The sequence below is a fragment of the Chelmon rostratus genome, chromosome 19 (genome assembly GCF_017976325.1).
Source record: "Chelmon rostratus isolate fCheRos1 chromosome 19, fCheRos1.pri, whole genome shotgun sequence".
NCBI lineage: Eukaryota > Metazoa > Chordata > Actinopteri > Chaetodontiformes > Chaetodontidae > Chelmon > Chelmon rostratus.
Window position 1 is genome coordinate 16,795,583 of NC_055676.1, and position 27,045 is coordinate 16,822,627.

General features: G+C 40.7%; 1 protein-coding gene and 1 long non-coding RNA gene across 3 annotated transcripts; one reads left to right on the top strand and one right to left on the bottom strand.

The window, feature by feature from the left end:
- The first annotated feature begins 3,314 nt into the window (after nucleotides 1-3,314).
- LOC121622913 lies at nucleotides 3,315-4,339 on the top strand. Its single transcript, XR_006007805.1, has 3 exons — nucleotides 3,315-3,431; nucleotides 3,767-3,912; nucleotides 4,003-4,339. It is a non-coding gene; the product is annotated as an uncharacterized LOC121622913 (long non-coding RNA).
- On the bottom strand, nucleotides 4,189-26,236 carry aff1 (AF4/FMR2 family, member 1). Of its 2 annotated transcripts, none has more exons than XM_041959981.1 (19): nucleotides 26,044-26,236; nucleotides 21,390-21,510; nucleotides 19,920-20,756; nucleotides 16,096-16,137; nucleotides 14,307-14,393; nucleotides 13,492-13,525; nucleotides 12,509-12,566; nucleotides 11,593-11,734; nucleotides 10,458-11,483; nucleotides 10,281-10,369; nucleotides 9,919-10,144; nucleotides 9,646-9,737; nucleotides 8,995-9,058; nucleotides 8,746-8,882; nucleotides 8,216-8,287; nucleotides 7,530-7,623; nucleotides 7,373-7,416; nucleotides 7,028-7,266; nucleotides 4,189-6,856 (listed from the first exon to the last, which is right to left on the bottom strand). In XM_041959981.1, exons 1-19 carry the CDS (start codon nucleotides 26,094-26,096, stop codon nucleotides 6,732-6,734), a joined length of 3,582 nt encoding a protein of 1,193 aa, XP_041815915.1. In that variant the 5' UTR covers nucleotides 26,097-26,236; the 3' UTR covers nucleotides 4,189-6,731. The 2 variants fall into 2 exon arrangements, with proteins under 2 accessions (XP_041815915.1, XP_041815914.1); XM_041959980.1 differs by having other exon boundaries at nucleotides 9,646-9,740.
- Between the last annotated feature and the right edge of the window lie 809 nt (nucleotides 26,237-27,045).

Here is a 27,045-nt window from a genome sequence, read left to right on the forward strand (position 1 = left end):
GTTACGTCTGCAAGAAGTTCCCCGGACATGTCCACACCCCTCCTCCACCCACACAGCCCTGGGAGGGCAACTGTCCTGCAGGTAACACCCACATTTTAGATATAAAACATCCTGAATTATGTGTTCTTTATCTTGATCGTTATCTGTAGGTGGATGTGTGTAACATTTTCATATGTCTGTTTATGGCAGTCACAGTATGCCAAAGCCTGATACAGCTCAGTCCTCTATGTTTAGCAACCGTGTTTTATTAAAGAGTAATCAGATTTCCTTTCTATTTAGAGTTTATAGGGTCGGGCAATATGCCAACATAAACCCTGAGATGATTTACATTTCTATTTAGATATTTCATGAATGAGCAGCACAAACAACAGAGTGACTATCTGGTTCACTGACTTCCTTCCTTTTCCGCCCCGCCTTACCCATTGCTTATTATATATCATGCAGCATCATTGTTGCATTTGTGATAGGTGTGTAGGTATAGTACAGCGTTAAAAGTAGTTTATTTGAACACAAACACACATGTGCAGCAATCAAGCTGGGACTGATTATGCAACCTGTAAGAGTCCATGAAGTCTGAACCTATTCTCCTTATTTCCCTCCAGGCTGGATGCGTTTCAAGGACAAGTGCTTCATGTTCAAAGGGAAGAAAGATGACATCAAAGCCAACTGGTCTTATGCTCGGAGTTGGTGCAAAGACCAAGGTGGAGAACTGGCAGTCATTGACGACCAGTACGAGAATGGTGAGCGAAATGTGTGGGAGTTAAAACAGTCCAGTGAATCCAGGTATAAGAGACTGTCCGCCATCGTTTGATCCTCTCCTGTCCTTCAGACTTTGTGTCCAGCTACCTGAGAGATCTACACCTCCCCACGTGGATCGGCCTGTCGGATCTCTTGTTGGAGAATCAGTACGCCTGGAGTGACGGGGTCAGCCCTGTGCTGTACACCAACTGGAACGACAAGGAGCCCAACAACGCAGGAGGAGCAGTGAGGATACTTTACTGACACTACAGAGTTGTGCATGATAATTAGAGCAGGGCAGCAGCAATAAAACCTGCACACGCTGCTTAAAAAGCTCACATTTATATGAGATAGCTTGAAGCTTTCTCGTTGTTCTCAACAGGAGCACTGTGTGGCGATGGCTCACAACCACCTGGTGAGCGGCAAGTGGAATGATGACGCCTGCCATAAGGATCATAGCTTTGTCTGCTACAGGAAGAAATGTCCGTAAACACGTTTTTGCTCCAATAATATTCATTTCTTTTTATTAACATTTCAAATGTACAGCAGCTAAATACCTGCACTCAGTCCGTCTGCTTCCACATCAGCAAGCAGCATCGACCCTCCACCCCCAACCAAGAGCCCCTGCCCGGCCGGCTACATCTCCTGGTACCTGAACTGCTACAAGCTGGTGGAGGAGCCGGCGAGCTGGGACGCGGCCCAGGCGGCATGCGAGCAGCAGGGAGGCAACCTGGCAAGCATCGACATGAGCTACGACCAGGCCTTCGTCGCCGGAGTGGTGCTGCAGGGCAAAGCCGACGCCTGGATCGGACTCAGGCGGGAGGTGCTGAGCTAGCCACAAATTAAAGACATGAAAACTTATTATTTAAAAAATTATTAAGAATTTAAAACTCAAACGCTGATCTCAGGTCAGACCAAGCAACTAATATACTAGTAAAAAGTACTAGTAAAAAGCACCAATACAACAATGTAGAAAATACTCCTGCATTCAAAACACATAATAATAATCAGCTAAAAGTACTGCAGGAAAATGACCCCTCTGACTGATATTATTATTATATGACATTATTAGATTGTTGTTGCTGCATCATAAATGTGTAAGTATGATTTTATTGTTAAAGCTGGTTCAGTTTGAGCTCTTCTATGTACTTTAAACAGTAGTTAATCCGGTGGTTCCAAGCCGAAGGGTCACAAGATCAATCTGAGGAGACGTGAGATGATGCACAAATCTACATTATGTATGTTTTGGGATTTTTATTGTAATCCTAATCTTTGGTTGTTTTGAACTGTGCTCTAATCTTCAACAATGCAGTGTATTTCATGAGCATATCTTTTTTAATGTAAAATCCTTTTCTAAAAATTAACCTGTCTCTATTTCTGTCAAAAAGATGTGAAGGAGTAAAAAGTACAATAAATCCCTCTGAAACATAGTGGAACAGGTTTACAGACAAGCAGAAAATCCTCATATTCAAGGGAAATAAGCAGAACGAAGTAAGAAGCTGATTGAGAAAGTTATCAAGATATACAGACACCAACAAACAAACATTATTTTCTCATTATTCTCAAGTGGAGCTACTTTCTACAGAAGAATTAACTCAGTCAGTATGGACAGACTCCATAAGGGAGAACTGGAAGAATGTAAGTTTTAACAGTTGAATCCAACCTTATATTGTCTTGTAACGCAGGATGACGGCTCCTACATGTGGACAGACGGCTGGCCAGTTTTCTTCACTCAGTGGGGACCAGGAGAACCCAGCAACATTAAGGACGAGGGCTGCGTGAGCATGCACGGGTCACGCTGGTTCCACGGGACCTGGAACGACACAAGGTGTGACCAAGCTAAGCCCTACATCTGCAAGATCTCCTCAGGTATGTGACACAGCCCAAAACCGATCTGACGTCCGCTTTTTCGTAACACGCACAGTCTACAACCTGAAGCGCTGTCAATGATGTAACTCGTGTCGTCTCTCAGAGAAACCGCCGCCGACTCCCGCCCCCGGTGATGGGAAGTGTCTGCCGTTCTGGATCCCCTACGGTCACCACTGTTACTTCGTGTACAACGGCGAGCAGGGTTTCTCTTGGCCGGACTCCAGACACCACTGCCAGTCGATCAAGACAGAGCTGGCGTCCATTCACAGCAGAGCGGAGGTGGAGTTCATCAGGAGCCTCAACTACACCAACATCTGGATCGGCCTCACCAGGGACAGCCACTGTGAGTGTGGAAACACTTTTTCAGAGCACGGCTTTGGATTATGCATTAAAGATTTGGGTGTGTGCGCGCCAACCTTTTTTTGATGCCTGTATGTTTGGTTTCCTAGTCGGCTGGGCCTGGACAGACAGGACGTCTCTGGGTTTCCTCAACTGGGCTCCCGGAGAGCCCAACGCAGCCTTCCACCCGGGGGAGGCGGCCGAGGAGAACTGCGTGGAAATGTCCCATGACGGATACTGGAATGACAACAACTGCTTGCAGAAGAGAGGTTTTGCCTGCCGCCACCGCCAGTGTAAGGATCACTTTTAAATGACTTTTTGATTGCGTGAAGAGGAATGGGGGCTCTGGTCTGCAGCTTTCATTTCGGGTTACAAAGACAAGCAGCAGTTGAAAAGCTTTTTTATGTGAAACTCTCTTTCAGACTACTCAACAGATGATGGTGGAAACCCAATTTTTCCCACTGATGGTCCAGGAGGTGTCGACCGTAAGTGTCAAACACAGTTTCTCTACAATCTGAGAGTTACCTCCAGACCTGTCACATCATTTATAGAATTATTCGCTGGATTGCTTCTCACCTGCACAACAAGGTTTACATTTGTGGTTCTGAGTTACAGGTCAACAAAAGTGCGAGCACGGCTGTAGACTCTTCTTACTTTTAGTAACTTTTTACCTTCTACTTTTTTCCCACTGGATGCAGCTGGTTGTCACACAAGTGTAGATGTGTTGTTAGCTTTAGAGAAACTGTTGCACGTTAAGTTTAAATTAAAAGTACGTTTAACATCCACGCTGACACACATTTCTGCATCTCTGTTTGTACAGAAGGAGGCCTGATAGCTGGCGCCGTCATTGCAGCCATTGTGATTTTCGTCTTGATCGTTGGACTGCTGTACTATGTCTTCCGAGTCCGGGGGTATAAACTGAGCGACTTAAGTCTTCCAGCGCGAACAGCCAGCCACGTTGACGCGGTAAGTTACTGATTAGCCTGTTATGGTTGGGTGTGAACACAAGTCTTTATGGGAGTGTGAATACTAAGTTGTGTCATTCCTCTGTTGCAGCCCGCTTTCACCAACCCAAACTTTGCAGGAGAAACATAAACCATCATTCAAGCTTTGTACAGTACATCCAGTTTGATACTTAAAAAAAATAATAAATCAGCAATAATGCAGTTTTTAAGTCTACAGAGTTCTTATAACTCTATTATATGTATTGTGATACACTAATGAAAATCAAATGTGTGAAAGGATTAAACTTAAACGGCTGCACTTACACATCTGAAGTGCAGCAGCTGTAATGTTTACAGCACTTTGTGATACATGATACATGTCAGACATGTTGTTATTTAACAACCTTTACAACAAAATACTAAACTGTGATTCCAATTTTCTTTGAGAAAAATAAACAAGAAAAACTCATTTCCAGTGTTTATTCATCTCTGTACACTGCAACACAAATTCTTTACATATTTCACAAAAGGAAAAAAGAAAGCATCCTTCAAATGTTTCCAGTAAATAATTATTTGGACAAGAAGTGTAAACTTGTTGCAGATAAATCCATTGATGAAGCACCAACAATCAGGGATGATGGGAATAAAGCCACAGGTTGGAAAAGACTAGAACACCAAAAAAACAGTTTCTAAACGTTGAACGCCAACATGACCGCGTATTCAGTGCAGACGTCCGTGGTGAGAAACTCTAAAGCTTCTATAGCAGCCGGCTGATGATCTGGCACCAGTGTTCTCGCTCCTTACTTAAAAAAATATCATCATTTATGTGAGAAAATAAAGTTAGGAACACTTTGTGATCCTCGTTTAGCCCTTTTATCGTGTAACTGCGCAGACACATCAACTGAATCAACAAGCGCAACATTTCAAAACCCAACGGTACTCTATTCAAGAAATGCGCCATTTTAATGCGCGAATCTAAAGCAATTTTTCTGTCCCTGCATCACTGTTTCATACTGATTAGCTTTGTATCGTGTGATGTCAACACCTAAACAAATTTGAGCAAACAAAAGTCATGCTTTAGTGCTTAGAATCTAAGTTACAATAAACGAGTGAAGACGAGTCCTGCAAGTTTTTTGTCTTTTGTCCATTAACGCACTGAAATGAACTACAAATACTCACAAAAGTGCATTCTTTAGTAAGCTATAGTTTGGCCATTTATTCTACTCCCACAGATCCAGTAAACATTTTGCAACTCAACAAAGTGTGGGAAACAGAGGAAGAAAGCAGCTTACTGGTGCAAAAAACAAATAAAGGCAACACTACTGTACTACTATACTTCATATCTTTTGGAAGACTGTGGCAGCTCCACTGTATTTGAGAAGTAACTCGAACTGACAGCCAATGTGAACCACTACACGCACCACGTTACCCTCAGGAAGGTCAAACAGGGATGTCAAACTACTCATCATTTCCATTAGAAGGAGGCACAAGTTGATTTTCACTCGGTGACGAGAATAAAATCTACTCCGCTTTGGTCTGACATGAGGACAGCCACATCACCTCTGCCACCACCCTGAGCTGCAGCCGCCAACCGCCGTAACAAAACCATGTGACCAATCATCAGTTTCCGATCATTCACTCCAAATCAGACAAGAGTCAAGACACAAACCAGGACTTACAGGAGCAGACAGGTGAGACTTTAGCAGAAATGGTTATGCCTTGAAATTCTAATGACGCTACACCACCTGATACACAGTGACTCCTTCATTCAGACCGATGAGACTTACAGCTTTCACACTGTCTAAAAATGCCTCCTTATCTAGTGATTGTGATTTGAAGGTGTCCAGACTTATCTTGTTTTGGGCAATAATCATCTGTACATAATTCAGCCAACATTCAACATGTATTTTGTCCCAAGAGGACACATGTCTAACAGTATGGCACATGTTTTTTTTGTATTTTATTTATCCTTATAAATGCACATATTACTGCATTATTGTATATTATTGAAAAACTGAAAATGCAGATGCCAACAATTCGATTTGTTACTAAACATTTTAAGCAGTGACCCATATTCAACCTGTCTCTACTTCATACATAGTCAAAATCAGACTGTCACTGGTACAAATGTTATAAAAATTGACTGAGTTTCCATGGGTGATCCTGGCTGATTGGTGGGAGAAATCCAATGCAGAACTTAAAAAATACAAAATCCCTGAATCCAAACTAAACCAATACTTCAGACTGAAACAGGGAAACTGAATCTCTCATAAGAGAAATGAAATAAAATCGAGTAGCAAAAACTGTGAAAAGTCGGAACATGATACTTTTGAACAATGACTTAAGTGCCTTCAGTTTTACAGGTGTTTTACCGCTCATGATGGAAACAATAACAAAAGCTTTGATAATAAATAAGATCTGTGTCAGTACTGAGGCTAAGCGTAAAATCACACAGCCACCAAATTGTACTTTTGGTTATATTTGATGTGTTTACATCCACAAAGCCCCAATTGATCCCATGACTTCAGCTGACAAAGGACCGGAAAGGTATAAAGCAGGTGCAAGACATGAAATGTGTAAATTACAACAGATGAAACCAAAGTTCTTAAAAGTGCCAGAGGGAAAGAGAGAGACACCAACGTGGACATAAGAGAAAAAAAAAAAAGTATAACAAGTGCAGTGATCTTATGGACTCACACGAGATGACATCTGTGTCTGCCTTTCTCATGAGACGAGTTAATGTCCAAGTGAAGTGAAGATGACTGGCACAAAGCCTGAGGGACAGTTCAGGAGTGACGGGCAGCTTGCAGGGTTTGCAGGCATCCAGGAGCAGGTTGTTGGTCACTTTATCTTTTGGCTGTCCAGCCTCAGCCAGTGGACACCCTGTCTTGTATAGCAGACCATAGAGCTCATGCTTGACATCAGGCTCAGGGGGCCCATAGCTGTGTCCAGCTCTGTCAGCATACCTGAAACAGATAGAAACATTTCAAACATCACACGCTAGAAGCATCGCCTCATGGCTATAAAAGGTCAAGCTGCATTAACATCCATGTCTGTCCAGAGTCACACATGGTGTGAAGATTTTGAAGGAATTTAAATTAAAAGCATTGAGCGTATTTTATTTATTCCATTCTTACCGCTGCCTTTGTGTGCCAGCTCCTCTGCCTGCTCCCAGATGTCATGAGCGCTCAAGAATAACGTAGTGATGTTGACGTAGGTGAACGCCACTTGTTCAATGGCCTGTGGAACTACCACAGCGCTGCTGACAGGGTCCACCACCAACCCGTTGCCACTGAGGTTGGAGCCAGGTCCTGAGCTTGAGGATCCGCTGGCTGGAGACGGCATGCTGGGCATGGGGGACGGGGTGTCTGCGACTCTACAAGGAGACGGGTAAAAAGATGGCGATTTTTTAATGTTTATTTTTTTTTAATACCCCAATGACGGCCAACAGTGATTTTAACTTGCAAAACTGGAGGACTTACTTAGATGTTAAGACAGAAGGAGCGTGTGTTTTCTGAGCAGAGTTCTAGAAGAGATCAAAATGTAATTAGCAAAACAAAACATTAACTGTAACTGATGTATCTATGCAGAGGTGCTTCATTTTGTGTTGACACATAACAGTAATACATGAATACTTACACTGAAGTGATCCGTGAGAGTCTTTGAATACTTGAGTGCAGTTTTGTGTTTGTGGCGAAACATGGCCATCTGCAGGAGAGACTGGCACTTCAAACTACAAGACAAAATTAAATGTTATTGTAAGATTCATAATTCACAATAAATCGTAGAAAACAAATAACAGACTGGTCAACAACTTCTTACTCATTTTCAGTCCTAGAAAAGACAAATGGGCTTATTTTAAGTTCAGGATATTTTATACCCTTAAAATCAATCATACATTAAATTCCAAGACATAAGCTAAGCTAACACATAGGCTCTCTGGGTTTATGTTCATTTGAGGCATGAGCCACAACAAAAAGGGAAAAGATACTCAGACGTGTTTGAAATGGTACACATGCATCAGAGCTAGATCTTCTACCTGGCAGAGTTAACCCACACATACGAGTTGCTGTTGTCAGTGTTTCCAATACTTCATCAGCTCTTAAATCTAAATGTCTAACAGTTCTATAGCACCACATAAAGATAATGGAGTTAAATCAACATCTCTCTGACATAAATAAATGACAGCAAATCAAAATTCAATGCTGCCAATGACCAAAATATAGATGTTGGCAAGCTTAAAAACTTGCCATAGACAGTAATGACATCTAATTAGATACTGGTGTGTGGAGAAACAGCACATAAAAGTGTCATCTGCACCTTACCATAAAGCTAAAAAGTCCTTTTCTGAGGGTGGAGCAGAGGGGTCCACTGAGTTTTTTAGTTTCAGAACAAACCTGTGAGAGTGGAGAATGTGCCAGTAAAACTAAAGCATGAATCAAATTCAGTTATGGAGCCAAAACCTTAAAGGACCAGTCTGTAGAATTTAGCAGCATCCAGATTGCAACCAATTGGTTGGTCTGTTCTGAGTTACTGTAGAAACACGGTGGGGCGGCATGGCAGGAGGACAGAGACAGCAGAAGGACCTGCTGTAGACATAAAGAGATCATTCTACGGTCATGAAAACAACTATTCTTATTTTCAGGTAGTATCAGTATTATATTTAATTTCTGCCAAATTCGGCTGATAGATACCTCTAAATCTTACAAACTGGTCCTTTAACTTGATGTAGAAAAACATTTCAGTGTCATACAGTGTGGAAGAGTCTACCCTGTACTCTTTGCAAGCATGCATGCTAATAATTACCAAAAGCAACTAATAGTGCAGATAACGGATAATAAAAGTGGGTTCGTACTTGAGCAGTTCCACGGTCTCTGCAAACATAGTGTAGGAAGACATTGAAATCTGTGGAACTTTTTCCATGGCAATGCCACTCTCAACGAAGTACATGGCCGCATCCAGGTAGTTAAAAGCTTTGCTGAGCTTATCTGACTACAGAGAGAGCGAGAGAGCAAAAACAAACACAATTTGGTTTTGAGCTACATGCATTTCTGGGTAGACTGCAGTGATTTTAGTAAATATACAAATCAAGAGAGAAACTTACCTCTGCATCTGCTTTGTGCTTCAGTTTTTTGGCCTCCTTTATGTAATGCTTCACTGGATACTGCCTACAGGTCAAAGAAGTTTTATTCGAGGAGTAACAATAATATACTGATAGTTCTTAACACAAGTCTTGACTGAAAATAAGTGCACTGCTCTTAAGCAAAACTGTGGCAACAACTTTACTAAAATCAGGAAAATACCATGACTAAAAATGCAGAAATGTTGGTCTGTTTTCTTTGGACTGACACCTGGTGTTAAAATACAACTTGTATCTGCACAGGGTATCCAGATCGGGAAGAACGCATGTTAATGAAAGGTGTAAATGTGTCGTGATCAGAATGTGTCAGAAATGATCTGCTGCCTGACCAGGAGCACGCTTGGAAAAGAGATATTTAATCTCAATTAGACTTACTCCTGGTTAAATATTTTTTTTTGACAGCAGTTAGCAGTTCCTTTAGCTTTTAAGTAATCTTTAAAGCCATTTGTGAAACAGGAAAAAATGTAAATCGCTTTTTTATTACTTCTACAAACTATCATCCAGTTTCATCCAATCAGTAAATAAAGTTAGAAAGATGTGTTTCAGTATAATAATTTTTAAGCTGTTATTGTTGCATAATGTTGCTTTAACAAAGCAGCAGAAGAGGATGTTTACCTGTCCTCAAATCTGAGCAAAGGCCTCTTGGTCAGAGCTTCCCTGGTGGGCTGTGAAGATGACGGGACGGAGAGGCTGCTCTTTGGGGGCTTCTGCTGGGATTGCAGGGCAGATGTTTAATTAATATTGGAATGGTTTTCCCTCTTGTTTAATCACTAATTAATAAGCCAACAATCACTAAAACTATTTGAACCTGCTGAAACTTGTCTAGTGAGACGAGGCACAGTGCTAACTTGATATTAATAAGCTCAGTGCTTATATCCTGAGAGTCACCTGTACACAGTGTGGGCGCTCCGTGTGCTTTCCGTTGCTCCTCTTGTGCTTGTGGGAGTCTTTGCTCTTTACAGCCTCCTTACTGGTCTCCTGGGTCTCCCCACAGCTGTGTTTGTGTGACTTTGAGTCTTTAGCGGCGTCTTTGGGTGTCAGAGGCGGCTGGAAAGGAACAGGATTTTTCTTGGCCTTCTTTTGTTCCCGCTGATCTGTTGAATTGCTGGAACTTCTGTAGGAGATAAGATGAGGGAGCCTGTGTATTCTGACTTGACTCACACCCACAATGAAAAGAACTTTTCATTTAAAAAATCTAGTTATTATTAATTCTGGTAAGAACAAGTACAGGTTTGATTTATGGGACCTACTCCAGTTTGATGGAAGCATAAGTTGATGAGGTATTTTTGTTTTCCAGCTTCGGTTTCTTCCTGGGAATAGTTTTATTGTCTACCTCAACCTAGAAGACAGAAATGACACATTAAAGAAAAAAAAAAAACAGACTTTCATGATGTATGCTAGCTGGAGCAGCCCTTCACATTTCTCACATTTTGAGGTATACTCTTTTTGCTGGTTTTGGTGCGTTTCTGTATTGTAGAAGCATCAGTGCCTCCTCCATCTTGCTCTATGACCAGCACTGATTTCCTTGCACCGCCGGGTAGCTCCTGGCGGTTGCCGGAGGCCTGGGGGACTCTTGAGAGCAGACTTAGTTCAATCTTGACCAGGAGGGATCTAGGAGGCCTGGAGGGATCCCGAGAACTCTTGGCTGCATGCCCAGTCTTCTGCGGGTGCCTGTGGGTTGCTTTGTGAGGAATCTTGGTGCCCTTCTGGCAGATGGTCTCAGACTTTGTTTTGCTATAACTGATTCTGACTGTCGGGGCAGGAGACAGCTGCTCAAGCTGAGCGGGACTTTGGGCGGGGCAGGAGCAGGGGTTCGGATATTGCACGCCACACGACGGACAATGACTGTTCAGGACCAGTGAGACATCAGGCACTGATCCAGCCTTTCGCTTGTCAAGTGAAGTGTGTTTAGAAGTCCTCTTACTGTCTCTTTTAGTGTCACTGCTGTCCTTGCTTTTGTTGCTGCGTCCTGTTTTCGTCTTTACCTTGGGTCTATCTGTGAAACACGGGTTTTTGTCTCTCGTGGCTACAACTTCCTCACACTTCACATCGAGAGCCGCTTCAGTGTGACCTGGGCAACCTGCCTTTGCTGGTTTTAAGGCGTGTGTGCTGCATGAAAGCTTCCTGCTACAGCTGTTCACATCAGCAGAGGGGGATTTTTGGCTACTATGCTGGTTACAGTTGTCCTGAGGGCCTTCACTGAGCTGCTGGGGTTTTCCAAGGCTATCAGTGAACTCTTTCTGGTGGGAAGAAAGCTGAGATTTAGACTCCCTGGTGGGGTCGACCACCTCTACACTGGAGTGCTTGGAGGTTTGAGTGGGCGGTGGCTGTTTGTGAGCGGGGCTCTCAGAGGCATGTGCACCACTTTGACTTTCAGTGCTGGAGCTCTGCTGGCTGGACCTGATCCAGTTCCCCAACTGCCAATCAACATGGGTCACTGCTGGAGCATCAGTCTATAAAAAGACACACATTTTTAAAAATTAGGGAACAAGAAACAGAGGACGCACGTTCCTGTGTCTTTTATTCAGCGCACACAGACAAAAAGGAGAAGCAGTGAATCACCTCGGTTTTCACTGAGCTGCTCACTGGGGGTTGAGGTGGCTCCTCGATGGTGCTTTCACTGTCCGACTCTGATCTTGAGCTACTCTCTGAGTCGCTGGAGCTGGCGGACTCTAACCCTTTGGAATGTGCTGCTTCAAATGAACTACAGCATACACACACACACACAAAACAACACAATAATATGACACAGTGGTGTTACAGTTATAATTAAACAGCAAACACTGTGGGCCACATGGCCAAGCTGTGCTGCTAAACAGTGTGTCTGGCAAACATGTGTGGGGAAGAAAACAATTTCAATTTGGGTTTTTTGGCAATTTGTTAATTCTACTTTTTTTCTGAAAACCAGAGTTATAACAAATAGTCATTACGTGATTTATTGTTTTGGTTGTTATTCAAAATTTCAAACAGATTCTCAAATGTGGCGACTTTCTTTGTGTTTTTGGTCATATGAATCTTCTCTTTGGGTTTTAGTCTGTTGGTCAAATGAAGCTTTCTGAACACATCATCTTGGACTGAGCCATTTTTTACTTTTTTTATATTTATACACGAAACAATTGAGAAAATAATCTACAGATGAATTGGAGGTGAAAAAAATGTACAATAGCGTCTTTTATTGACAGTATATCTGACTGTAGCGTTTGTAAAATGCTTCTTTGATGTGAACTGATGTCGGTGTAACCACAGCAAACTGAAACCAGCTGATTCTGACTGGCTGGCTGAAAACAGCCCGTAAAGCTTTGGCAAAAGCTCTGATGAAGGCAGCTGGTTAAGACATTATTTTGATTAAACTGCATGAAACCAATGATTCTCTTTCAGGCTCAGTAACTTTAAATGGTCCTCAGGTTGGCAGTTTATGGCTCAACTGCACGCCCTATTTGGAAATGAATAAAAGCTGTCGTTTTGAAAAGTCACTTACGATGAGGAGCTCTGCTGGAGGGGCTGGGATGGATCTGGAGGAGATGAGTCATGGTTTTCTGCAAAGAAATGACAGAGGAAACAAACTGTTCAGCAACATTAAAAAAAAATGCATGTCACCGTAAAAAAATACTCACACTAAGGTGGATTTGGCTCCCGTGCACTGCAGCTGAGCAGGCAAATATTACTGACACCTTCACATTTATCAAACACTAGAAAGACCAAACTTTTAAAACACTTGCATGCTGTCAAAAGCAACGGTTCCTAAAATGTTCTGTTAGCATTTCCCAAACTCCACACCCTCCTAAATTCCACAGCCTGTTGCACAAAAACTGCTTTTCTTGCTCAACATAATGTTAAATAGAACACACAGCACACACAATCTATTTTTTGTCATGCATATAAGAGCCAAAGCAGCCACAAAACATACTATATAAACATTAGTGAGATAACTGCAGGCAGACAGTATTGCTTGATATGACTGACTATGCTTTTGTGTTGAAAGGCTTCTGTTTTTCTGGTATGTATGTATTTACTCTTCTGACTCATTTAAAAGTCAATGGAAAAATAAGAAAACATGACAGAAAGGAATGAGCAGAAACATGTGTAGTAGGTGATGGATGGAAACCAGCAAATGGTGACCAAAAACAAGAGTGAAATGAAAGAGACACATAACAAGACTAATAAATCAGTACATTTACATCAGTAAAAGAGAAGGAAGAAAGAATAGTGAGAGATCACACTGCCTCGCCTCTACATGAGACGTTCTTCTGCCTCTCGCTCTTAATGGAGGCTAATTTGAGATGAAATTGTAGGGTTGTTGCTCTCTGGTATTTTGTGGCGAGTTCACAGAATTGGGCACAGTTGGTTGTACAAGTTGCCACAGAAACAGAGAAGAGAATAAAAGAAGAAGAGAACAATAAAGAAGAAGAGATGAACATGTATATTGAGATTGTATTTTTGCTTCATTCCCTCGTTACTCACTTTGTCCTTGACATAAAGAGTCACGCTCTGCTTCCTGTGAAGAACAAAAAAACACAAGGAATCTCTAATCTGGGTCAAACATTTGCCTGATTTAGAATTATACATTTTCATCTACACGCACACTAAATTGATCATTTTGGTCATCTTGGAGCTTTAGCGTTACTGCGGCCATGTAAAGCTGGACCTGAGAGAGGTGAGAGACAACATGCTCCCCTGAACATGAGGGTCCTCGTCAAACTGCATGGGAATCTGATAATGTCACATTATGAGATATCCTGCATGCAAATTAGAAAATCTGATTTGATTCTACAGCATATTGAAACAAAATTCAGCCATATACTAGTCCATTTCTTGTGCAGCTGACAATTTGACCTCAGGCTGACACTAAAAGAAAGCTCAATGAGCATCCAGAAAGTATAAAACCTTTGGGAAGCATGACTGTGTTTGGTGAAATTATCTTATAATGGGGAAGGCCACTGTGCAACTGCAGTGTTTCTAGCATACTGGCTTGGGCATCGAAGCCAACCCATGACTGTCAGTGAGTATCCCTCCACCATACCACAGAAATGGACCTTAATTTGGCAAAAGAGAGGGAGTTTTGCACATTATCTTCAGTTAAACACTTGAATACTTTTTTTGTGCATCACTAGGATTTTGTCCCCTGCCCCCTCTTTCAGTGGGCTTAATCTGAGAAGGTGATGGTGAGGATGCAGAATTACTGCAACCAAGACTCCTCCTCCTATGTACACGAGGCCAGTGCCAGTGGGCATAAAATCAAGAAAGATTTCAATAAATCTCGACTTTTAAGATCTTACCTTGGCTGGGAACGGGGACTTGGAGGTTTCACCTGTGCTTGGTGTGTGTATAGCTGTCAACAGAGGGGGCCATGAGTGGGTCATTTCCTGTGGAGGGCAGTTTAAAAAAAGAAAATAAGGGAGTGATGTGCATCACTCTATATTAACACTGATGCATGCAGGTTCACTCTTCCTGAGAAGATAAACTTCCATCAAACTGTGTATTTCAGATACAGCGACGGAGACAGGATATTTTATCATATTTCTTGCAGCTTGAAGACTGAGAAGCAGCCAAATGAAAATGCCACATTTTGCATGTCGCCTTTGTTTCTCTGAGAAAGAATATCTACAATTTTGAATTTTCTTATAATTTCAGTGGGAAATATTAGAGAAATTGAGAATAAATTGTTTTTTTTGTGATGGGGAATCTTGACTTCTGTTGCATAGTTCTGAATGATATGGCAGAAATTTTACCATATAATGGAATAAACCTTAATAACTTTGGCTAGTGCCAAGTATCATGCCACGTTAAAATTGGTTGCAACATCTCCAAAACAACTTGTCATGGCTTTACTGACAATTGTGTAAAAATACAAACCAGTACCAGCGTTGTTAATCCCATGGATGGAAATAGCTGGTGGATAAAATGACTCAAATGGGAATAGCAAGAATTCTTTAAAAATACACAGCTTCAATATAATGCAGCAACTATCAGACTCAAATATCTTGAATGAGCTCCATCAGACAAAAACCTTGTGGGGCGCTGATCAAGCAAGGTTCAGGGCACAGCAGCTTCAGAAAAAGACCAAAAATCGGACTTGTCAGAGGAATCCAGGTTCCTTTTGCATCACGCTGATGAAGCTTCAGGTTACACCAGTGCATGTACAGTAATGGTGCTTTTTGGTGTCAAACAATACAGATCATTGGTGGCGTATAGAATAGGTTTCTTTCACATATTAGAGCCTCTGCTGCCTGTTAACTAATGTCTGAACAAAATAACAAGGGAACAACTTGCTCCTACAGTAAATATCTAATGAATGAAACTCTATGTCAGCAAAACAAACATGTTAAGGCTGCTGCAAAGGACCTATACGCTGCTAAATAGTCTATGTCAGAATGTCTTTAATGTTTCAGGAAATACAAATGTTGAAATTTCACTGATCATTTGGTACTTGGTACTCATTCTTTCCCTTGCACTGGTCAGTGGCCCTCATACTGATGTTTGTGAACTACACTGGAGCTGTGATGTGAGTGAATGATTGAAAATACACAGAAACTCTGTGATAAGGAAAATACTGCAGATCCAGAGCAGAAGAGTGTGGTAAGAAAGCTAAAGAAAAGCTTATCGGCAGTTGCTCAAGTTCGTAGGATTGTTAAGCAAAATGTGTCTTTGCTGTTCTGTTATTTAGAATGTGACAAAGTCAACTTTAGATACAGCTACAGCATCTCAACATGACAGCCGAATGCTCTCATATCTAAGTAACAGGAAAAGTGCACTCCCATTTATTGTGCAACAAGAGCTGTCTAACTTATGAAAATTAATTTAAAACTACTATTTAAAAATACACGGTGATATCAGTATCCAGGGTATAGAACATATTTTGAGAAATACATCTTATATTGAAATATAATAAGTGTAACTTCCATGAAAAGCTTTTATTTGTGTTCACATGCACAGTACATGGGACTGCTACTCGTGTGGGCCACATTTATGTGAGTCAGTAATGTGTAAACAAGCAGATTAGATGTTTTAAGCTCAAACGTAAATAAACACACGCCAAGTGTGAGAGTTTTTAACAGCCAGACTTACCCTCAAGATCTCCTCAACACACTGAGCTTCGTTTGTCCTTGTCTGTAAAAAGGAAAGAAATGATGAGCTTCCAAGAGCTGAAAAACCTGTATGCAATTATAACATGAAGACCACAAACACAAAAAGATTTGTTTCAAGGCTCCTAACAAATCGCAGTTAACAAGCCAAATGAAAAAATAAATAAATCACTCCTTATTGTCGATGTGGACAGTTCAACTATATCTCGCATTTATTACCCGCATCTATTAATCTGTCCATCTCTAGTAGGGACATGATCAGTTGTAATTCAAAAGTAATCTTAAAAACAACAATGTGGAAAATCATCTGTAGGTATAATGTGTGAGGCACTGAAAACATGTACAATACAACAGAAGACTTGAGAAGATTTAAAATGCCTGAATGAAAACAATTCACACATAGAAAAAAAAATACAATCCACATTGTTATATGCAATTCCTTTGTATGTACAGTATGCATTAATATGTCGCAATAAAGTAAAACACTAATGTCAAAAGCACAATTATTTAGCTTTTATCTGTAATGACTTGAATGCATTGATTTGATGCCACTGTAAAATCAAATCACAACACAGAAAACTAAAGAAAGCTAAGTGGAGAGGTGCATTGCATTTCAGTGTTAACTTTCGTGGAGAGTTGCAGGTAAGGCTGTGCGATATGACCAAAATCTCTTTTAGGTGTGAACTCCTTGTTTTATCTTAGTTGGTTTGAATCCTTCTGTTCGCAATTAGCCCGTTCAAATGTCCTGCCTGCATCCATGCTGTGCAGAAGAAGCCAAAACATTCTCAAAATCATCAAAATATATTTTGTCAAATCGGGGGAGCCTTTTCTCTTTTGAAATTCAGACAATCCATGTCACAAGGACAAACAATTTGTTCAGTCATTAAAGAAAAAGGCTAAATAACTTAGTTTAACACATATTTTTCATTTAATTATGGTACAATAAATGGATATATAAAAAAGGAAATACATAAAATAATGAATATTGTTATATTTTATATTTTTTGATATATTATTTCTATGTTTGATTTGTTTTAATTTAGACATTTTAAATCTTCCTCAGAACACCTGATTAACAGAAGACGTTGAACGAAATTATTTGTAATGGCGAATATTTGATCTTTGAAATATGAAGAGACAGACTGACTTTAAAAAATCTGAGATTCTTATATTCTGTCTTCCCCCATGTATAGAAAACAGGGGTGGGCAAAACATCTATCAATATAACAAGCCAGCCCGTAATCACTAGATGAGTGACATAGGTCAACCCCCACATCAGATAATACTGTGTGAGAGTGAGTGAGTGAGTGAGTGAGTGAGTGAACAGGCTGCATTTCAGTTTGTTTTCAGGCCTGTCTTTCAGCTTTTCCTTCTGAATGGACAGTGTTTGAGATAAGGTCAGAGTGAATGGGCCCCCAGAGCAGTAATGTAAGTTGGTGACAAAGCTCATTTATTGTTCTGCTGAGCCCAGGGCTGAAGTTATCAGAGGCAGCTGAGTGTATATGTACACGACCAAGTATGTGTCACATGCACGCACGTGCACACACAAACCACAGGGTGCTTGCCACACACACCAAGCTATGCACCTGGGTGAGACATGACACCACATGCTCGAATTCAGCAATATTGCATGCTGGCAGGCAGTATTATATAAACAGAAACTACTGATGTATTCATTCATAAGTGCAGTGGAGTACAAAACAACAAATCCCAAAAGAACTACAAATAATCTGAAATTGTGTGTTTTATGAAATGTTTTATATTCTGTTGTCTTTTTTCCACGAAATGTTGCCTTTATCACTTCGGGAACATAACAGGGCAGAGGGCTGGAGTGTGACTATATGTGATAGTGTGTGCACAAGGAAGTCTGCTCCCTGACCCATGACATCTTCGTATTGACCTGTGTTAGGAATAACACACTACTGTAATCACATTACTTCTTCCAGTTATGTAGAACTGCCCAAAACAAGATCCAAATCATCCTCTAAGTAGTTTGGAGGCCAAAGGGACAATTCCGATTATATTTTATATCCACAAATGTCATATATATCGCTTACTTGAGGAGTGGAGGGTTGGTGGAGAAATAGGGGAATGAGTAACTGCCTAGCTATCCTACATTGGACAAGTCCCAGCAGTGAGAACAGCAGCACATTCAGCACTGCTGTGCTGCTGCAGGAGGGTAAGGGGGAGGTGTGGAGTACTGCAGGTGCAAGGGTTGTGTGTGTTTATGTGTGACAAAGAACAGATGAGTAGAGTTGAACTAGAGTTCAGCCAAAAGTCTCCAGAACAAAACAAGTTCTACCTGTACGCCGGAACAATCTAGCAAGAAAATGAAAAACTATGGAGGGGTTTCAGAGAACATCCTAAAGATCAATAAGCACACAATCCTCTTAGTCCATAGTACACTCTACTCAAGCACAGACAACAGTGTTGAGAAATAAGGACTTCCCTCCTATCACTTCCCACACAGTCCCAGGAAGTGTGAAACAAGAGCTTCAGTGGTATATGATTCACAAGACAATCATGTGTGATAGTAAGCCACTTGAGTACGGCAAAAATCATAAATATGTTTATTTTGGTCAAAACTGAATGACAATTCTTGAAGATGATTACTCATTGACTTTGAAAACATCATGCATCTATTGACCTTTTTTTAAAAAAAAGTCTCTTTTAAACAGTTCTCTGCCTTGAACTTTCAATATAATTAAACTGAAAAACAAATGTCTTGTAATAATAGATAATAATAATAGATAATCTAATAAATATAAAGACTTCTTTACTATATGACGTGCATTATACAGTCATTTTTATTTGGTATAAGATATGGGAGAGGATTGCTGACATGGGACTCTCATCCTTTTTGGCCAATGAAAGCAGCAGTACTGTAACAGCACGGACAGACGGGCATCAGAATCCAAGTGAGGGTTGGCTTGACTGGGTTTTCGCACTCAGCAGCTCACTTGACCGCAGTGAGCTGAACTAAACATGCCACAGCCTGGCTGTGAGTTGAGTTTGGGCTTTTAGGGAGGGGCAAAAAAGACACCGGTTTCATAATCTTTGGAAGCCAAAATCTTGATTAACCAGATTCAATTACCCAGCCCTCATATGAAACATCACAATATACATGTTTCTGAAGAGGAAAAACCTCAAAAAGCAGAAATCAATTGTATACTATTATACTGAAATGGATGGTCTATCTGCAGTCTTGCAGAATACACAACACACCCACATCACTACAGTCCAGCCCAATCTCGTACCAAAGTGTGTGACGGACCCACTCATCCACTACAGGATAGTGTATCAGTGTAAGGCTTTGCCTCACCTAGGTGTGAAAGGTATATGTGTGTATGAAGGTACAGTACCAGCAGGGGGCGATAACAGCAGCAAACAGATGACTTTCACACTGGGTTTGATTCTCGTATGAATTCAAGAGTCAGTGCTGATTGTTGTAAGGAATAGTTATTTTAAGCCAAACCATGATCTTTTCCTAAACCTAACCAAGTAGTTTTGGTGCCTATGCCTAGCTTAGCTTAGAACAAAGACTGGAAATAGCTAGCTTACCAAAGTCCACTTAACAGATCCACTTAAAGTTCACTTATTAACACATTTCATCTTGTTTCTTTGATCAGTGCAGAAACAAAAGTGTAAAAACAAGTTGCAGTTTTAAGGGAAGTACAAGCAGGACTATTTCCATTTCTTGGCAAGCAGTTTCCTTCTGTTTCCATACTTAATGCTAAGCTAAGATAATGACCATATTATATTTAAAATATCATTTCACAGTTTTTGAATTGAAGACAATATACTCACCTCCAAAAACTGTGGCAGCATCTTCACTTTGCCCGAATCAGATTTGTTGATTATCTCCGGTAGAGGCACATATGGCTCTGGTGAAGGCTTTAGCTCAGGTGACCCGCTGACCACCTGATCCTGGCCATCCATGGGCCGAACATACGCTGTAGGCTTCTGGGTCATGACTACGCTGGGCTGTTTAGACAGGAGTGAACTGAAGGTCTGGGAAGGCAGAGCATTACCCTTGTTGGCTTGAGACAGAGATGCATCTTTGGGGGACTGTTTTGTGTTAAATGTGGAAACATCCATAGTGCTGACACATTCAGAGGGCTGATCTGGGGACCCCTGAAGCTGATGTCTATCAAAGGTGTCCTTAGTGTTCATGTCAGTGGTATCTTGGTCACTGGAATGCAGGAAGGGTAAAGGCTGAGCATCAGGAGACTGAGAAGACATTTCCTGGGGAAGGCTGACAGACTCCCTGAGATCTGAGTAGGCTTCTCTCTTCTTTTGTTGATGTGCCAAGTGGCCGAGCTGACTGTGGTTCAAAGACGCATTTGAGAAACTGGATGAATGTCCACGGTGGTTAGGAGAAGAAGAAGCAGTGGACGTCCTCATGGGCTGAGATGAGTAACCGTTACTGGAGAGAGCTTTCTGACTTTGGGTGGACATGTAATGGACCTGGTTATGGAATGGAGGCTTGGTTGGTTTATCTGTGTTTGGCTGACCTCGATTCGACTGTGAGAAGGTTACATAAGTAGGAATGGGTTCACTGGCAAAGGGATTGGGATTATTCACATCCTCATAACTGCCCAGCATCCTCTGGATTCGATTGGAAAGCTCATCCCCTTTGTTTGTCTACAAAAAGAAGGGCTAACAGTTAGTAATATTAACAGAGGACACATATCTCAGTTTACAAAACCTCCTTATAAATATAATTAAACTGGGATGATGTTTTAAACCCATGGTTAAATCCCCAAGAAAATCCACTGCATCGCACTGCTAATTAACAGCACTAAAACAGCATTTCAAGCATAAAGCCCAATTACCATAAATATTGTCAGACGCATTAATTAACAAATAAATATTATTATAAGAAATGAGACATGATGTTCCCTGTTATAACGAGACTCCAGAGTTGTCCACTGTTCTTGTATGTTGTGGGGCAATTTTTCCAGAATAGGGTTTATTCTAAGGCTGTCAAAATTTACCAAAAATAATGTTCGATTACTCCTTCTGAAAACATTTTCAGTCCATTTGAAGACTTATCTTTGCACATTATGTGCATAACAGGGCAAACCAATACAACAACATTCCTTATACATTATACTTGGCATGCAACACTTATGGAATTGAGCTTTTACAACTTTTCTAAGAAGCCAAAAAATAAGGATCTTTTTATCCATAAGAACTTCAATAGAAGCCCTGTTGGAGGCAACACTGCCAAGAGGCTAACTAAGACAGTGTCATCACTTCCCACACAGTCTTTACCTTGTATGGCTCCCCAAAAAGTGGCACATTTTCAGGGTTGAGTTCTTTGGCTTGGCTTGTTTCTTGGTTCCTCTGTTCCCATGCTCGGAGGCGAAGAAGGTTCCTCTCTTCACTGTAAACGCTGTACAATATTATAAAAGAAAGATGGATCTTATATCAGCATTGCATATACAAGTGCATCATTTTAACTCTAACACTAAATACAATTACCCAGTCAGATGAGGTAAAGATGCAGCAGGTGCCTTAAATATTAAAACATGAATCTCACCATCATTGATGACATACTCCACTTACTCAGTGACTTAGATTACAATACAGCCTGTTTTTTATGTCTGTGTTCTGGTTTGTTTTTGTTTTTTTTTAGATTGTCTACGATTCTATACACTTACAACCTCCCCGAAACAACGAAGGTGTCTGATCCTTACGATAAACCCATTTTTGGTTAATGACATCAGAAAATTTAGAGACAGCATATTTATGGCATCTTATCACAGACTCATCTACCCTGGGGGCTGAGCAGCAGTGTCTAATGGGAGAAGACAGTGCCCATCATATCTACAGACAAGTGTAATTAGACTCACAGACGCCATGAGGATTCAACATGACATCTGTTCTCTCTAGTCCCTAAAGATGGCGTGCAGCACATGCAAACATCAAATGCATGATTATGACTACTAGCCATGAAATGATGCCAATAGCTGAAAGAGCTACTTCAGTATAGTAAATTACACTGTGAAGCAAAAGCAGGACCCATGGGATCAGGCCCTGTTTAATGCTTTTAACATAGTAAACTGAACATTTATTTTTCCAGAACATTAAGAAATTTTGCAGTTTTCTTCCCAAAATACAGTGTTGATCATCCACAGCAACCCCAATGGGATGCTTCCATGGCAACAATTGGAGCAGCACAGATTTGGGAGTAAGCCAAACAGATGAGCACTTACTCATTAATTTAGCAGGGATACTGGCCAAATTACTGGTGCAGCACAAACTGGCATTGCCCAGTCACAGGCCCTACATCAGTACTATCCAGGGCTAAAGCAACATACTGTACTGGTATTAAACACACACACACTAGCCCTCCAAAACAAACATGAAACATACATTTTGTTGATGATTGTACATAACGGATGATGCAGCACAAGCATCTTACAGAAATAATTAGAAACAGATTGTGAGAACAACATCTGGGGTTGAATTATTGATGAGGCTGGAACAGAAACCATCTAAAATTAGCACTCAAACAGTGATTTATTCTTAATATTGGGTGAACCTCTAGTCATTTAAGAGCCCAGTGTGCAGGATTTACTGGAAGAAATGAATCATTCATAGGCGTGTTTTCATTACTGTAAAATCACCTGAAAATTACGACTGTTGTGTTTTTGTTACCTTAAATTGAGCTATTTGTATCTACATATCGGGTCTTCTTCCAGAACAGACAAACCAAACACTGGTTCTAGAGCGTGCCTTACTTGCCATGCCGTACTTGGAAGGGAAGAGTGTGCAGAGGGGTATTTAATAGATTGCAATCTGCAACCTCACCACCAGATGCCACTAATTCCTACATGCTGGACCTTTAACAAGTATTTTTTTATGTGCACAAATACTGTATTCAACAGACAAGCTGAACATTAACCCCACTGGCCCACTGACAACTATTCTGAGCAGACTGGCTGACCCTGTTGGTAGTTTGGTTGGCAAGTTTCCTGTCTTTAAATCAAATTACAGTTTGCTGTACTTTGTGTCCTCTGTGTAAAACCTTCCACCAAACAGAAAGAGAGTGCTCTTAGTGCACCGATTTACCAATGACAGATGACAAAAGCTAGAAACTGATTAAATGTTGAATAAAAAGGTGAACTGACAACTTGTCCACATTACAGAATAGCCCCCCCCCCCCCCCCCCCCCCCCCCCCCCCCCCCCCCACAAAAAAAAAAAAAGTTCTGATGCTGGAAAAATATCAAATACATCAATTCATGAAACCATGAAAAAAAAATTTCATTCATTGTGCCATTGTTCAGTGTTTTGATGTTACAAGAACTGCAACAATTAGGCAATCAATAGAAAATTAACTATTTTGATCAATTAATCAATCAATGCCAAACATCCCATAGTTTAACCTTCTCAATTATGTGAATTGCATATATAATAGTAAATGACATATAGGAAGGTAAACTGAATATCTTTGTGGTTTAGAGTTGGCTGGCCATAATTAACTACATCAAAAACTTACCTCAGACCTGAAAAAAATAATCCCTAAAAGCAGTTAATGTTAATGTTGCTTTTGTTTTTTTAGGCAGAAACATTTTGCTTTCCCCACCTGCAGCAACAAGCTAAAGGCCCACAGTGATATGAAGCAGAGGGTTTAGTTTCAGCAGTGAGTTAGTCAATTAGTTGATAAAAAACTGACTGACAAAAATTTGGATAATGACTGATAGCTCTTGGAACACAATGAACATGAACTTCTTTTCTAGTTTTACTATTTCCACATTTTATATACTAAAAGATAAATAATTGACAAAGTTGACTTTTGTCATCAGTTGGCTAGGTTCTCTCCAACCTTCAGGTATTGTCCACCTCCATAAATTTGGACACTTCTTCCATGCTGTTTAACTACTTAACAACATTTTTGATGCTCTTCTTCCCAAACCTAATGACATACTTCTGAACAATTGTTGTACAATTTTGCTGCCAGTGCACTGTTTCCCTATGGGTGTTTAAAGGGACAGTTCATCCCAAAATTATGGAGATTTTTTTTTGTCTTCTTACCTGTAGTGCTGTTTATCTGTCTAGATTGTTTTGATGCGAGTTGCCGAGATCTGGAGATATCAGTTGTAGAGATGTCTGCCTTCTCTCTACTAAAATGGGACTAGGTGGCACTCAGCTTGGGTTGCTCAAAGCACCAAAATAGTATATCTGAAAAACTCAACAGCAATGTCTGTTTCGGGAAATCATGACCCGGTTACTCAAGATAATCCACAGATGTTGTTGCGAGCAATTTCATGAAGGAACTTTTCTCTTTTTACCAAACTATACCAGTCAAACCAAATAAAACAAGAAGAGCAACAAGGAGATGGATGAATGTGAGAGGGATTGAGTGCCTGTCAAAAAGGCTAAACGTTTGTGCAAGTATCTCACCAAAGCTTACCTGCACTTAATGAAGAGCAACATCCGTCAAAGTCATGCTTTTTGCAATATGCCACAATGAATTGAGTGTATCACACGGCGAGAAAGGCGATGTGAGCCTGCATGACAAACCTGCCAAGCATTAGCATGCACAAGAGGTGCAGATATATGCTCCAATGTACAGTCATACTTCAATGACTGTATTTTGCTATCTCTCCCAGTCTCGTAATTATCCTATTTAAATTAAGTGCTGAACTTATATGCCCTTTTTTGTTTGCATGTATATAATATATAATAGCCGATGTTCACTGCATTTCACTTTAAACCAGGGATCTAATTCTGACCACCTAATAAAGGCCAGATGCTGCCTGCTGGTGATTTCAGGATTCACTGTGAGTACTCTTGCCTAAATGTAAGGGGTATGTGGATAGTGGTAATGGTGGTGGGACAGCCCAGAGAGGGGTGGAAAATCCGTATTTTGAAATCCCAACATTAACAGGTATGTATCCCCACAACCTGGCAACTCACGCCAAAAAAAGAACAAAAAAATCTAGATGGATAAACACCAATATGGATAAGAAGGAAAAAATATTTTTTATTGTGGGGTGAATTATCCCTTTACTTCCCAAAAATGATTACACACAGTTTTGGTTTGCAGGAACACACAGTTTTGGTTTAAGAGATTATAAAACACAAGTAATCTGCCAGAATCTACCAGAATATATCAGAAAATGCATGAGCAACCCAAAAAAACAACCAATATAAAGATATATTCTACTTGTATGTGCCTTTAAAACCCAGACTCACTTTTTAAATTGGTCTGCAATACATGACCAGGATCTTCAGACAGCTATAATATTGATCAAGCTGCCATCTGATTAAAGTTGAAGCCACATCATTATATTGATAAATAAAGATGGTGATCATAACAGCAGAAAGAAAGATGTCATTGCAAACTGGCTGTTATACATCTCTTCTGCTCGGATTATCAGAACTTAAGTTACATGTTGATGCTGCTGGAGGAAAATTCAGTGAAATGACATTAACACAAACACTCCGGAGTCAAACCCTTTTGCTGAGTTCTGCTGTTTTAACCTCGTTTATCCAAAGTCCAAGTTAGTCAAACACGACGGTGAAGTTTTAAAAGCTGTCACATATAAGTAGGCTTCGTGTCTAAACACGTAAACGTTATCTTACACAAAATAGCTTTTATAAACACAGCAGCCCCCTTTGACCAGCTGGTAGAAATCACATCAGCCTGCTCTTTCCAGCTGATTCCACCTCCTCCTCGAACTGCTTATCAAGCTAAAACCCCCGCATATTCATTTTATATTAACCGCAGAAAACCGCCAACCCGCACCCACCTTCCTTCTGATACTTTCCCGGAGTTGTAAACTAAAACTTTACTTAAATGCGTGTGAAGTGTTGCTGCTACAGAGCTGGCTAACCGTATCTAGCTAATTAACATTGAGTCGGGCTGTGAAGCTAGCGGCCAGCAGCTAGCAGCTAGCCGCGGCTGTGTCTGCCTACCTCGGCTGAGATGCCATGGTGCGCCTCTCACAACAACCAAAGTTGGTTGTCATGTGTTTCTGACAGTCCTCACCACGGTGTCCTCCTCACTTGGTCACATCGTTTACCGGTGAAGATAATTTGTTCATGTAAATGTCTGTCAGGCCGCCGTTGTTTGATAGTTGTCTGCTAACGTTAACCGTCCGTGTTTGGGTTGTCCACTCTCTCTGCCTACTGGATTGTTCTACTCCACTCAGCCATCCGGGGACCAAGCTCTGTTTTATACACTCAATGCAGTACAAGCTCGTCGGACAACACCTCTAAAGCGGCCATGCTACTGTTTAAAGCGTAAACACAAAGTAAAAATAACGAATGAATCCAATTAGAGCCATATTATCCACTGTTTTTTCTTCATCGCTGCAGTTTGCCCAAACTTTACGCCATTACCCCTGCGTGACAGACATGGTACAGCCATGTGTGTTTGGATATGTTTTTACCAGAGTGCTGTTATGAGTCAAAGTTTTGGCTTTTTGACAGCTGACTTTAAAGCTAATCCATGTTTGCAAATCATCTCACTTTAATATGTGTGCTGACAGACTGGAAAAATAGTATTTTTGGCCTTAAAGGATCACGAATAGATGGATACATAAAACTATAAATACAATCTGACAGAAGTTGACAACAATGCATTATAATGGCAGGCGCAGAAGTGAGAACCACAGAATGAATAGTCAGTGGACTGTCAATTAAAAAAGCTCATTAAAAAGCTATTCAAGCACTAATAAAATTATCTGCTTTGTTTTAAGTGACAATAGGGTGTCTGTTTTGACAAAGGTGCCTTTATTTGAAGCACATTTATACTGATTGACAGAATTACCCTCCTTTCTTTGGTGACGATAATAACAATAAACTTTATTTGTATAGCACCTATGATACAAGAAATACAGGTCAAAGTGCTTTGCATGAAATAAATCCCATGCACCAAGTGCTTTACATGAAAAAAGACAGAATGCACATAAAAAC